Here is a 13,353-nt window from a genome sequence, read left to right as displayed (position 1 = left end):
CTCTTCTCACACACACACACACACACATACACACACACACACACACACACACACACACACACGTTACCTTGGGGTCTGTAGGGAATTCCACTTTTCGGCCACCCTGAAAAGAAAAAAACAGCACAGTAAAAAACCCAGTCATAGCATCACAGGAGTTAAGGTGCACAGTGTGACTACTTTCTGGTGTGTGTGTTTTCATTCACATGAGATGACACCAAAATTACCGAATGGAAATGAAGGCGAGAGACTCGCGTGGTGCTCTAAGTGAACGTGCACGCCTAGTGTGTGCTTCTGTCGTTTCTGTTGGGTGTTTAGAGCTAAGGAGTTGAACCCAGGGCCTTGCCATCCTGGGCAAGCACTCCACCACTGAGCCGCAGCCCAGCTCCTTGGGTTATCTGCTTTGTGTTGCTTTTACATTTCTGATAATATTTTAGTTTGTATTCCAGGACTCAGTGCTATTGCTTTTCTTGTTCTTTTGAAACAGGATCTCACTCACCATGAAGACCAGCTAGCCTCAAACCTGGAATCCTCCTGCCTCAACCTCCTCAAACTCCTCTTTCTTATCTCTCTTGCTAAATAACCATAAGGTTTGACACATCTAGACCAAACCTCTCCTACGAAGTGAGCTCCACCTTCTACACCTGCACGGGCTGGCCCTTCAGCAGGGCTCAGGTTTGGCTGGCATCCTCAGCAGGGCTCAGGTTTGGCTGGCATCACCACCCCTCCTTTGGTCCACCACTCCCGGCAGCCTCACCCCTGTGTGTTTCCTGCCCAGTCCCTGAGGCATCTGACTTTGCAACCAAGAGCCTACAAAAGTGTTGACGTTCACACAGTATGGAATAATAAGACAAACTATTAGGTAACCCTTAAAACCTCTCACAGGGCTGGGATTATTACACTTTTATAATAAAAAGGAGGCTTTGTTGTTGTTGTTGTTGTTAGAAAAAAAAAACAACTAAAATCAGAGAAGAGAGTATTACATAAAAATACTAGACAGGCAAAAGTCAGTGGTGGGTAAGCTGGGAAATATTCCACCCATGTGTCTTGAAGATCTTGAAATGGCCCAAATAAACTGAAATCACAAAGAAACAGGCTAACTCAACCAGGCCTTACAGCCAAAGGAGCACCTTCCTAAAAACTAATCTTTTGGGGGCTCAATAAACTTCAGTTTTAAAACCATCACATTGTTCATTAAGCTTGGAATAACTCTTTCAATGCATTCCCAAAACTAAAACTGGGCTCTCTGAAAGTGGATTTCATTTTAGAAGAAAACAAAAGCCTCAAGTCATCTGCACTGAGATCTGCAGATGATCAAACTGAATGTTTTATTAGAGAGGAGATAAAAATAACTTTCTAATTTGTCTCAGGCAGGCTCTGAAGACACCTGCAGAACGGGGCTTCCCAAGCAAGTTAGTAGCAGGGGCTTCGCTCTCTGGCGCTGAGTGAGCACCCAGTGTCACGTGGCACACGCACACCGCAGCCCCGCACACCACAGCCCCGCACACCGCAGTCCTGCGCGGCAGCCTCATCCTGCCGAAGCCTTTCACTCCAGCAGAACAGCCAGAGACCAAGGCAAATATGAGGAAAAGGAAGCACAGGCTCCTTCTAAGGCAAAACTACCTGGGAGGCTAAGTACTTGAACCTCACTCACCCGAGCTCCCCTCCTTTCTGTCCACCTCAGCCCAGCCTCCTGGCCCTGCCCCTGGGCTGCTCCTCAGCATGCCCTGCGCAGCCGTGAGTCTGCCCTGGCCCCACGTGCATTCTCTGCCAGCTCCAGCTATGACAGTCCTGCTCCTGTTCACGACTCAGCTTCACTCTTCGGAAAGTTTTCCCAATTATGAACCTGCCCTGCCTCTCCTCCCATTAACTAGGGTTTATTCACCAACGCTCCCACCTTCCATAACTATTTCCTCCACTTAACTAAGCCTGCTCTTAGCTGAAGCTTGGCACAGACATCTCCTCTGGGAGGCAGAAGATGCCCTCAGGGCAAAGGGCACAGTCTTGTCCCCTTTTCTTAGCTGTGAAACTGAGTAAGTTATTGCTTCTATTATTTCTACCCAGCAACCGGACTCATCTATACATGTTATATATGCATGTAAAGCCATAAAAGCTAGTTTTACTGTTCAAAGTCACAGCTGGTAAAGATTTCGGAGGTCAAGCTAACAGAGTTGCTGCCTTCGGGGAACACCAAGTTCAGTTCCATGTTTACCATTTTCAGGGGCCGCATGGATCCAATGTACGCTTCTTCAGTATCCCAGAAGGATAAATCAGGGTATTCACCAGGCTCCAGGATGAAGGGGACACCTTGAAATCCGGGTTCCTCGTAGATCAACCACCTAAATCACCACCACGGAAGCAAAGAGGCAGGAACTCATGATTTATGGTTTTCTGGTCCCTCCTGCATGGTACACAGGACCCCCCCTGACAGGGAGGAGGGCAAGAACAGAGGAGAATGTGGCTACACGGGCATGGCTGCTCCTAAGTGTGGGTGAAGAGCAGCCCCCAGAGAAGCCAGCTGTATGGTGTTCCCCCAGCCTACGATTTCCTCTTGGCTGGCTTGGCCACCCACTTTAAGCCATGTTATAACTATTTTTACATGTGAATGTGTCTGTCACCTGGTTAGAGACCCCAAGTCAAGCCATCTCAAGCCTGGTTTCACATTAGTATTTCATTCGGAAATAAAGACTTAGAGTTCTACCTAATCATTTCCCACGGGGTCAAAAATTTGTAACAGCTGACCCCTCCAAAAACTTACAAGGAAGGCTACCTAGAATCTCGGCTAATCCTCACAACAGTGCTACCAGGAAAGAATGCTCTTGTCCCTATTCTACAGATGCGGTGAAGTCACTTGCCCCAAGGCAGGGCTGCTGCAGGCTGACCCCTGGTCCCCACTCCCTGTCATTCTTTCCCATTGCAGGGAGTGCACCAAACATAATCTGCTCTTCTCACACCCACGAAGCATCCTCACTGAGTACACCACTCAGCACACGCCACTGTCCTCCGGGCCGAAGGTCCAAGGGCAGCCTGTTCCCAGGGGGCAACGCCTTCTGAGCGCTTGATTCTCCTCTTAAAGACATTGCAATTCCAAGTTCTTGTATTGGGCATGTCAGCTGTCATTTCTGCTCTGATCAGGGAGCGGCAGCCCCACCCTCTCCTGAGCTAAGGCCAGAGAACCATAAAAGCATGCCCACTGGAGCTGAGTGCATGTCGCTGGGAAGGTGCAGCTACTGGAGAAGTGATTTATGCTGTGCAGATGTTACTGTTCCTCCAGAAACACAGACTAGCTCCTCCCTCTGTCCCTCCTTCTTGATCCCCAGCCCCACACAGGGGATAACTTTGGTACCCAGCTGTGGTACTCTACCAATCACACTACGTTCCCAGATGTTGTGCCCAAAAGCAGGAGCTCTAAATGAAATCCTTCACAGCAAGATAGGGTCTGAGGGTGGAGTTGCTTTTCTCTTGTTTCTGATTTTGGCCTAACACCCTATTTTAGTGAATGTGTGTGTTCAAGATGCCCTTAGACATTCTTTAGACTAATTACCCAGAGATTTGCCACCCAACTCTTACTAAAGATCTGTCAGCGGGTGCACGAAAGACTAAGAAGCCCTGTGGTGCATTTAAGTGGAGATCAAAGCCCTCAACAGCGTCCTAAGGCAGATCACAGTTGCCAAGGCAGAGGGGTGTAGGGGAGAGGGAGTGGAAGAGCAAGGAGGCCTGGATGATGGGGTTCCTCACATGCTAGGGTGTCTATTTCTAGCTTACAAAAATGCACTCAGCTTAAACAGTCTAGATTTTTTAGTGCTTTTCTGTGCAAACATTACACTTCAAAACAGGTTAACTAAGGTGGGAAAAGTCTATCTTTTAAACACCCTGCAATACCTCTAAGCTAGAAGGCAGCAGGCTGAGGGGACACTCTAACTTCTTACATCTAAACCACGACAGTCAGGAAGGCACATACTTTCCTGGAGCCCAAGGCTGACTTGGGCACACTACACATGAGCTTTTTGATTTGGCCAAGGAACAGAAGTTCTGCAGTCAACACTGTTGAGTCTGAGTGCCTTACAAGTGGATGTCTGTGCTTTCTCACAAACAGCATGTGCAGCTCATGCAGTAACCCTGAAATTTTACAATGATTTTTAAAAAAGAGAGATTTATTAATTCTCATGTGCATTGGTGTTTTGCCTGCATGGGTGAGGGTGTCAGACCCCCTGGAACTGGAGTTACAGAGAGTTGTAAGCTGCTGTGTCAGTGCTGGGGTTTGAACCCGGGTCCTCTGGAAGAGCAGCCAGTGTCTTAACTGCTGAGCCATCTTCCCAGCCTAAAATGATGTTTTCAAAGTAGCCTACTCATGAGGGCTGTCCTTCTTTGGGCTGAACTGTAATGGATATGTTCATCTAACACTTATTTATTTATTTATAATCAATTTCACTTTCCTTGAAGCACATGGGCTAGGTACAGCATCTACAGAAGGTGGGGAACTCTGGGAGGAAACGGAACATATGAACAGGTGAATCTGCAAGACTGTGTCCTGAGAGTCCTCCCTCAGTGAGCCAGCACTAGGGACCTTCCGAGTAACTGGGAAGGACATACACCCGGTGCACTTGGGGATCTGAAAACGCATGCACAGAGCTTCAGGAGAGCAGGGAATTTTCTTCAGGCAATGGCATTTCTGTTTCTAAAGATTTTTTTTTACTTTTCCATTGTACTTAGGTAATGAGCTTAGCTCATTAAAACTATAGTTCGGAGTCACATCAACTATACTGTCAAGATGCATGTGCTTTTTTTTTTTTTTTTTAAACAACCATGACTGGACTGTGCATGAATGTATACATAAGGAACATACATGATGACTGTGCATGAATGTATGCATAAAGAACATACACGATAAACGTGTCAACGTATACATAAGGAACAGACAAAATGACTGTGCATGAATGTATGTATAAGGAACATATACGAATACTGCTGAACAATGGCCATTGTATATTAAACAATCTGTATATTAAAAAATGTGTTATCATTCCTTTAGAACTACCCTTTAGTTCCATAAGAAAAATCTGTCATATGATGTGTGCTTGTTCTTAGAACAAGTAACTAATAGCTGACCACCTAGCATGCAAAACTAAGCCGTGCATACCCCACTGGGTCCTAGGAGATGTAGTTGGACATAAACACTGTCCAAATATTTATGGAAATTAACTGAAGATTAAATATGAGGTTATTCAAAACTTCTGAATAACTTTGCAATGGAGATATGTGGGAAGCGCCACGTTAACTAGGCAGTCAAACTTGAGGTCATCAGTAGGCAGGGGCTATTTTGTCATGTGTTGATACAGCATAAATACACGGCATCACCTCACATGAAGTGCCCTTGCCAAAACTGTTCAACCTAAGTCTAATCGTACCTTTAGACATGACCCTTCGTACAACAAATAGTTAATAAGAGGATCATGAGAAAATAAACACTCAGGAAAGCCCATGCTCTAAGACAGCTGGCTGAGGCCTTAAAAGCCTGGCTTGTCCTGCACCTAAAGCTCAGGGATCACTGCAGAAGAGGAGGCAGAAAGATCGTAAGAGCCACAGGAATGGGAAGTTTGCTGCGAGACTGAGTCTCCTGGGAACGTCCAAGAAGCTACATCCATGGAGTCTCATTAGCACAGCTGCCTGAGCAAGACGTGACCGCCACCACCACCAACAGATGTGCTAGCATGGACGCGGGGAAGCTAAGGAGGCCCCCACCCTAGACACAGATCTAAAAACAACTCGGGAATGCTGAGAGTGGGAGAAAGCCTTCCCCAGGAAAGAGCCCCCAAATTGGTTATCCAATGCCAAATGGTCAGCCCTGAAAACATACACATATAAGTAACAATGTACAGACAGAGAAGGTTGTATATTTATATATATATTATATATTTAGAAATATATATTTGTGTGTGTGTGTGTGTGTGTGTACGGGCATGTGTGAACAATTAAAGAGGCCCCTAATTTAGAAGAAGGTAGGTGGCACAGGATTAGAGGGAGGAAAGGGATGGAAGGAAATAATGTAATTATATAATTTCAAAAAAGTATAAAATACTTAAAAAGAAAGAAGCAGGCCCTGCTCCGGAAAAGCCTGACCTAGTTGCACGCTTCTATAACCCAGCTCTCGGGGAGACAGGCGGCTCCCTGGCCTCACCAACCTGTCAGTCTAGATGACAATTACAAGCACAGGCATGAACAGGCAAGCACGGTGGACTACGGTGCACGTACTACGGTGCACGGAAGTCTGGCCCAAGCAGCAAAGAGACTTACAGGGGCAGAAAAAACAACGAATTTAAAGCAGGGACTCTCACGGGAACCTTCTGGTTTGGGGGCCAGACAGGGTCTCTCACTACGGTGCCCAAGTTAACCTGGAGCTCACGTTATACTGCCTTAGCTTACCAAGTGCTGGCATGACGGGCATGCGCCACCAAGCCTGGCTCTGGATCTTGATTTAAAACAAAACAAAAACTACAAAGGACAGTCTGGAGGCAACCGGGAAAATGTGGTTCTGGGATGTCATATTATCTTAGGACACAATGCAGTTTTCTTCGGTAAAGTGGAAGTTATTATTTCATTATAAAGAGATTCAGACTGAGTCTATAGGAACAAAGGAAGAAAATATCTGCATTGTAGGTCAGCTGACAGCAAAAGATAAACATGAAGCTGGGCACAGCGGCGCCCGCCTTTAATCCCAAGACTTGGGAGGCAGAGGCAGGCAGATCTCTGCGAGTTCAAGGCCAGCCTGGTCTCCAGAGTGAGTCCCAGGACATCCAGTGCTACACAGAGAGACCCTATCTCAAACAAACAAACAAACAAACAAGATAACAACCATGGGAAATGTTAACAATCACTGAATCTAGAGGATGGTGGGCAGGCGTTTCCACTATTCTGGTGGTGTTTGAAAGCCCGTGTAATACAAATGGGTACTAATATAACATGTTCCACAGTAGAATACTTACAGTTACTATAACATAGCAACGAAAAACACAGAAATGCGGGCAAACCAATGGATGTGTGTAGTCTTGGGAGAGCGTTTATAGATGGGCAGAGTGAGGGAATGGGACCAGAGCAAGTGACGAAGTTCTGCAACAGAGCTGGGGGTGACTCAGGTCCTGAGCTGGGCGGCAGGCTCCCAAGGGTGTGTGTCATTACTGGGCTCCCAAGCTGGCATACAGACATATATTCTTCGGTAGACATCAGCCACTTCATGGTAAAAATGATGGAGCACATCGGACTAGTGAAAAAGTCTCTTCACTTCAAAGCATCAGAGCTCTCCAACTCACAACCTTGGTCCACACAAAGTAGCCAGCCTGTCTTCCTTACTTAAATCATATGCTCCCTATGGAGTTCTAAAATTCTTTGTTTTTTTTTTTTAAATATACCCTGGGATTATGCAAGCCTGCCTTTGCCTCAGGGAAGATGGGGGCTACCATCAGCCAGCCGCTAAAGCAAAGGCTTAGAAATCATTCATACTCAACAGAATCTGAAAGGCAGATTTCGTTAAGAATTACTCATTTCCTCAAGAAAGACTCTGACAAGGCCAGTTACGCCCTTACACGTGCACAGGAACTTAACGTAGAGTGAATGGGCCCAGGAATCTGTTTCCTAATCGGATCTAGAGAAGTCCCCGCCCCCTCCACGACCCAGAGCAGTGGTGTACCACCACCAGCAGCAGCAGCAGCGGGAAGTGAGGGGTGCCTATTACCAGGTAAACCCTCCCACCCTGGTGGGTGTGGTGGCTGACATCTGCAGCCCCACCCTAGGGAGGACAGGGTGGATGCAGAGAGTAAGCCAGATACAAACAATCCTATCAGCTCACCCAGACTTCCTAGGGCTCTATAAAAGCATTAATGTCCTGAGTTCACCAACCAAGCTCTGTAAGCTGGACTTTGAACAATCAGAGGCAGCTTTCAGGAGGCTTCTGGCACAGAAATGAACAGCTGAAGGAGACATCCAAAGGCAGCGATCATAGAGACATTTTCATTTGCCAGACTCATACCCAGTCCCCCAACAGAAAAGTGCCTAAGGCACGTACCATCTTTTCCCTCAACCGTACCCAACAGCCTTTGAGATCTAACGTGGTACCTAATTTAAAGCCTTCTCCATGGTCATTGTTCCCTTTCAGAACTTGCTTTTGTCTGCTCTGCACACACAGAATCCCTTCTGCCTGCTGTGGTGCTGGGGACTGACCTCCAGACCTTCTGCATGCTGGGCAAGTGCTCTACCGCTGAGTCACATCCACAGCCCTTTCAATACCTCCTCTAAGGGGAGGACTCCCGGGTTCTACCTGCAGCCTTTCCCTGCAATCCAGGCCTACACTCCACTGACCCCTTGTCCCCTCGAGTGAACTTGCAGTGGATCTCAGATTTACCCTGTCCAGAACAACTTCTGAATTCCACTCTTCCTCCCACACTGCTCCTGCAGGCCTCCGCTCTCGGAATAGGCCACGGTTCCAAGCCTTCCAAGCCCCAGGCCCTGTACCTCTCTAAAACTTATCAGCAAACGCTGTCAGTCTGCCTTTCAACGTCTTTATCCAGTGACTGATGGAGGCAGATTCAGAGACCCACAGCCAAACATTGGGCCGACCTCAGGGAGCCCTGCTGAGGAGAGGGAGGAGGGATTGTAGGAGTCAGAGACATCACAGTGAAAACCCACAGAGATGGCTTGCCTGGCTCGTAGGAACTCACAGAGTCTGAACCAACAACCAGGGAGCCTGCGTGGGACTGACCTAGGCCCTCTGCATATATGAGACAGTTGTGTAGCTTGGTCTATTTGTGGGACCCTGGCAATGGGAATAGGGGCTGTCCCCAGTGCTTTGGCTGGCTCTTGGGAACCTATTCCTCCTGCTGGACTGCCATGCCCAGCCTGAACACAGGGGAGGTATGGTCTTAGGGCAGCTGGGTATGCCGTGCTTTGCCGATGTCCAGGGGAGGCCTGCCCCTTTCTGAGTGAATATGGAGGAGGGGTGGACTGGGGTGGGCGGAGAGAGAGAGGGAGTGGGAGGTGAGGAGGGAGGGGAGGCTGTGGTCGGGATGTCAAAATACATAAAATTAAATAAAAACTGGATCTCAAGCCTCCACTCTCACAGCACCGAAGCCGCCGCCACCTCTCGCCTGAATGACTGGAACTGCCTCCGGCTGCTTTGCTCTCTCCCGCCCTCCCCTCTTGGCCGTCTATTTCTCTACAGTAATCCTGAACCCTGCCCTCATAAGTGCCCTTCACTCGATGACAAGCCATCGCCATCCTCTCCCTGCTGTTATCTCACTTGTGGAGAGGAGGGTAGCATGGCTCGGATGCTCCTCTCAAAATGCAAGTGAAATTTAACCCGCACTGGAAGGTCCTAAGACAGGAGGTCACACAGGACCTTCAAGAGGTAATTCAGTCATCCATTCAGTCATGGGGCCTCTTTCCTCATGAATGGAGCCACCCATTCATGAGTGGACTAACGGGTGATTTCAGAGCGGCTCTTACGGCAGCCAGGCCGGCTGTCTCGTGTGCACAACCCTCCTCCCACACAATGTCCTGCACTGCCCTGGAACTTCACAGTCCCCACCAGCAGGAAGACCCTCACTAGACGCCTCCCATCCCCTAAAGCTGTGAGCTAAGAAACAGTACTCCTCCTGAACTCTCGGCATGTAATATTTATCATGGCCACAGAAAATGGACTAAGACAGAGAGCTGTTTCCCAAGAGCTGTTTCTTAAGAGTGCGCTTCTTCCATCCCCAAGGCATGGAAGGCGCACACGTGACTGCTGGAGGGCTGGGGGAAGGGTGCTCATTCTTAACCTGTTTCCTTGGATACTTTATTTCAACTGTACATTTACCTACTATAGCTTTTCCAGGTATACTCAAATCTTTAGACACACAAAAGAACAGTCATAAAGGCAGCTAATCTACACCGTATTTCCTCCTACAGAGCTCTAGATAAAACATTATCTGTCCTGTCCTAGAATGCCTCCTTTGACAGGAAACTCTACCGAACAAGGCAGCCCACCTTCATTTCAACCATTAGGAAGCCAACGCCTACTCCTCCAGTTTCTAGCTCTGTCCCTCAGGACTGCTATGGAACACCAGAAAACGAGCGGGACTTCTCCACTTCATTTCTTCAGAGATGGCTGCTACCCTCTCCAAGTCAAAGCCTCCACAGTCACACTTCCTACAGACACCTGAACGTGTTCAGTTCTTGATTTCTGGGGACTGACCATCAGAGTTTGTGATCTGCAGGTTACACAATTCCTCCTATCTACACAATCAAACCACTTCCCCTTGATAACAACAATGGCAAACTAAGATTCATAGTGGCCAACAGAACGCCAAGGCATGACTAAGGAGCACTTTCTCATTCGTTCGGAGATATCCTAGATTGCTTTACCAGATAGACTCTGAAACCTGTGGCTGCACATCCCATTCATAAAAACTTGTCAATGTTATCTGAATATGTAAATAATTATATATTACATACATTACCATTGCACTAATTATGCATTTCAGAAAACTTACACGAGAATAAAATGTTAAAAAGGAAGAGATTTGAGTGGCAAGATGGCTCAGTGGGGTAAGGAAGCCTGATGACCTGAGTTCCATACTCAGGACCCACATGGAAAGAGAGAACTGATTCCTGAAAGTTGTTCTCTAACTTCCAAACAAACCCCACAGCACACACATGCCCCATACACACACGTCTACACACATGCCATATATACCATAAATAAATAAAAAATAAATTTAATAACTTTTCTAAAGAAAACAATTTTTATATAAAATGTCTAGCAACTTTGATAGGGACTTTTCTAGCATTTCAGCAGATCCCTCCCAGGTGCCGGGGCTTTGAGCTCCACTTTAAAGTTGACATCTTCTGTCCTGTGCCTCCAGTTTTTATCCTCATCTCCCCTGTCTCAGATATTCCCACTTCCTTCAAAACATTCTTACGGTTTCCTGGGGCTTGTGTAGGCTACACGACAGCACTGTGCAACAACGGAGAAAGAACCATGTTCAGCTTGAACTCATCGCATTGAAACACTGAATTATCATGAATGTTAATCTGCTCCACAGCACTTGAAACACTGAATTATCATGAATGTTAATCTGCTCCGCAGCACTTGAAACACTGAATTATCATGAATGTTAATCTGCTCCGCAGCACTTGAAACACTGAATTATCATGAATGTTAATCTGCTCCGCAGCACTTGAAACACTGAATTATCATGAATGTTAATCTGCTCCTCAGCACTGAGGGGCCGGGTTTCTCTGTGATAAGTGAAGAATCCTACGTGAAAAATGTGTTTTCCAGGGCTGGGATATAGCTTAGTGGTAGAGCGCTTGCCTATCATGCCTAAGATGAACCCCACACAGCACAGGAGAAGGGGCGGGCGGGCTGGGGGGAGGCCTCGGCAGGGAAAGCATAAGCATGGTGACAGGAGCTTGGATCCCCATACTGGATACCTGCATCCTCTAGTGTTCCTGATGGACCCTCATTAAACTGCATTTGAAATGAAGACTTACGTGCCCCAGTGCACTTTAATGGAACACGTCTTCTGCATCATACTGAAGCCTTGCATTTCCTCAGTATCATCAAAGTAAGAATTCAGGAGTCCTAACCCTTCTGGCTCTGTAAACAAGTCAATTTGACTAATTCTGTAATCCTGAAAAAAAAAAAAAAACCACACATATTACATATATAATTAATATATTGTGCATTGAACTTGTAATAAGAGCACCTGAATCTATGTACGTGCCACATGTATACCTTGTGCTGGTGGAGGCCTGAAGAGGGTATCAGCTTACCTGGAACTGGAGTTACCGTCACGAAATGCTCAGTGTGGGTGCTGAGAACTGAACCCGGGTCCTCTGGAAGAGCAAGTGCTCCTAACTGCTGAGTCAGCTCTCCAGTCCCTTAAATACACTTTAAATACATCTACAACTCACGGGGCACTGCCACTTCATCTTCTCCTTTCCTGTTTACACTCATTACACAACACGGTGGCTCTGTTGGGTCAGACATCCTGCTGTGATCACATATCTCAGAGTTACATTCAAGCGTCACCAGGAAGGTACTTTCTCGGCATTTTGAAACATCTTTCTCTTATCCTCACTCGGCGTTCCTTGGTCAGAGGACTTTTGGCTAGTCTAAATCTGCACTTAGGTTCTTCCCTAACTATAGTTCTATGCCCATAATCCCTCCATAGTGACTTTCTATGACTATGACTAGAGCTTTAGGATGTTGGTTTGGCTGAAAATGTAGGAAAAAAAAAATACACCCACAGCACTTTATAAATCTCTTCATTCTGGCCACTGTTCCATGCCCTTGGGTGTATCAAAATGGAGGTGTGTGCTGCAATATATAAGAGAGTGTGTGTGTGTGTGTGTGTGTGTGTGTGTGTGTAAATGTACAGCATATGTAAAATACTCCACTGAGAGGACACCCTGAAATAGTGTTCCTTGGAGCTGCAGAGTTGGGTCAGTGGTTAAGAACACTTGTAGTTGTAGTAGAGGACCCCAGTTCGATTCCCAGAACCCACATGGAGGCTACAGCACCAGACATGCATGTGGTGCACAGATGTATATGCAAGCAAAATACTCATCACAGAAAGTGATAACACAGTGTTCCTCCTATCATAATGGCTTACCACTCTATGTACTCTACGGGCTATGGTGGTGATGCCTGTAATTCTGGGGGCTAGGAACGTACAGAGGCAGGAGGATTGCTGCAACACAGCAGCAATAAGCTACACAGCCAGATTGTGTCAACACCCACTAAAAGATAAATAATGATCATCATCTAAGTCACTCAGAAGTGTTGACCTGGGGTATGATGCCGCATACCCAGGTCCTGGCACGTGGTGTGGAAGCAGGAAGATCAGGAAGTAGTGCAAGGCTAGCCTGAGCTACGCAAGGCTGTCTTAAAGCAAACAAAAGGAAACACTGAACTAGGAAGTAGGCTCCTCTCTGCCAAAAACTGTTTCCCATCCTTCCTCATCTCCCTTTAGACCCTTCCACTTTTCTCTACTGCACTCAACAACATCCACCTCTATGGCATAAAGTTATGATCTTCCTTTTGTAAGATGCCAGAAATTACCTGTTTACAAAGAAAGATGTTAGCAATACCTTCCTCCTCAAAAGTAAGCAGGAATTTCTACCCACCTCTATAAACTGACCTCAAATAACTCAAATAATCTGGGGTTCTGCTGTTGCTTAGAGGAAAGATTTATTTGGGCTCAGAGGTTCAAGGGTCATTGCTTTGGACCTGTGATGAGCCTGGATACCATGGAAGCACATGTGAGTAGTGCAAGGTCACCTAATGGCAGCCAGGAAGCAAAGACACACAGAGAGATT

At 46.8% G+C, this 13,353-nt stretch overlaps 1 protein-coding gene across 1 annotated transcript in view; it reads right to left on the bottom strand.

Moving 5' to 3' along the window:
- The window catches only part of Crybg1 (crystallin beta-gamma domain containing 1), a 189,229-nt gene that overhangs the window by 26,210 nt on the left and 149,666 nt on the right, over positions 1 to 13,353 (bottom strand). Inside the window, 3 exon segments of the mRNA XM_028894929.2 lie at positions 68 to 103; positions 2,210 to 2,336; positions 11,524 to 11,663. Of these exon segments, the coding sequence (XP_028750762.2) occupies positions 68 to 103; positions 2,210 to 2,336; positions 11,524 to 11,663 (303 nt within the window).

The sequence above is a fragment of the Peromyscus leucopus genome, chromosome 8a (assembly GCF_004664715.2).
Source record: "Peromyscus leucopus breed LL Stock chromosome 8a, UCI_PerLeu_2.1, whole genome shotgun sequence".
Classification (NCBI taxonomy): domain Eukaryota; kingdom Metazoa; phylum Chordata; class Mammalia; order Rodentia; family Cricetidae; genus Peromyscus; species Peromyscus leucopus.
Note: the sequence above shows the minus strand (reverse complement) of the source record. Positions and strands in the feature narration are given on the sequence as shown.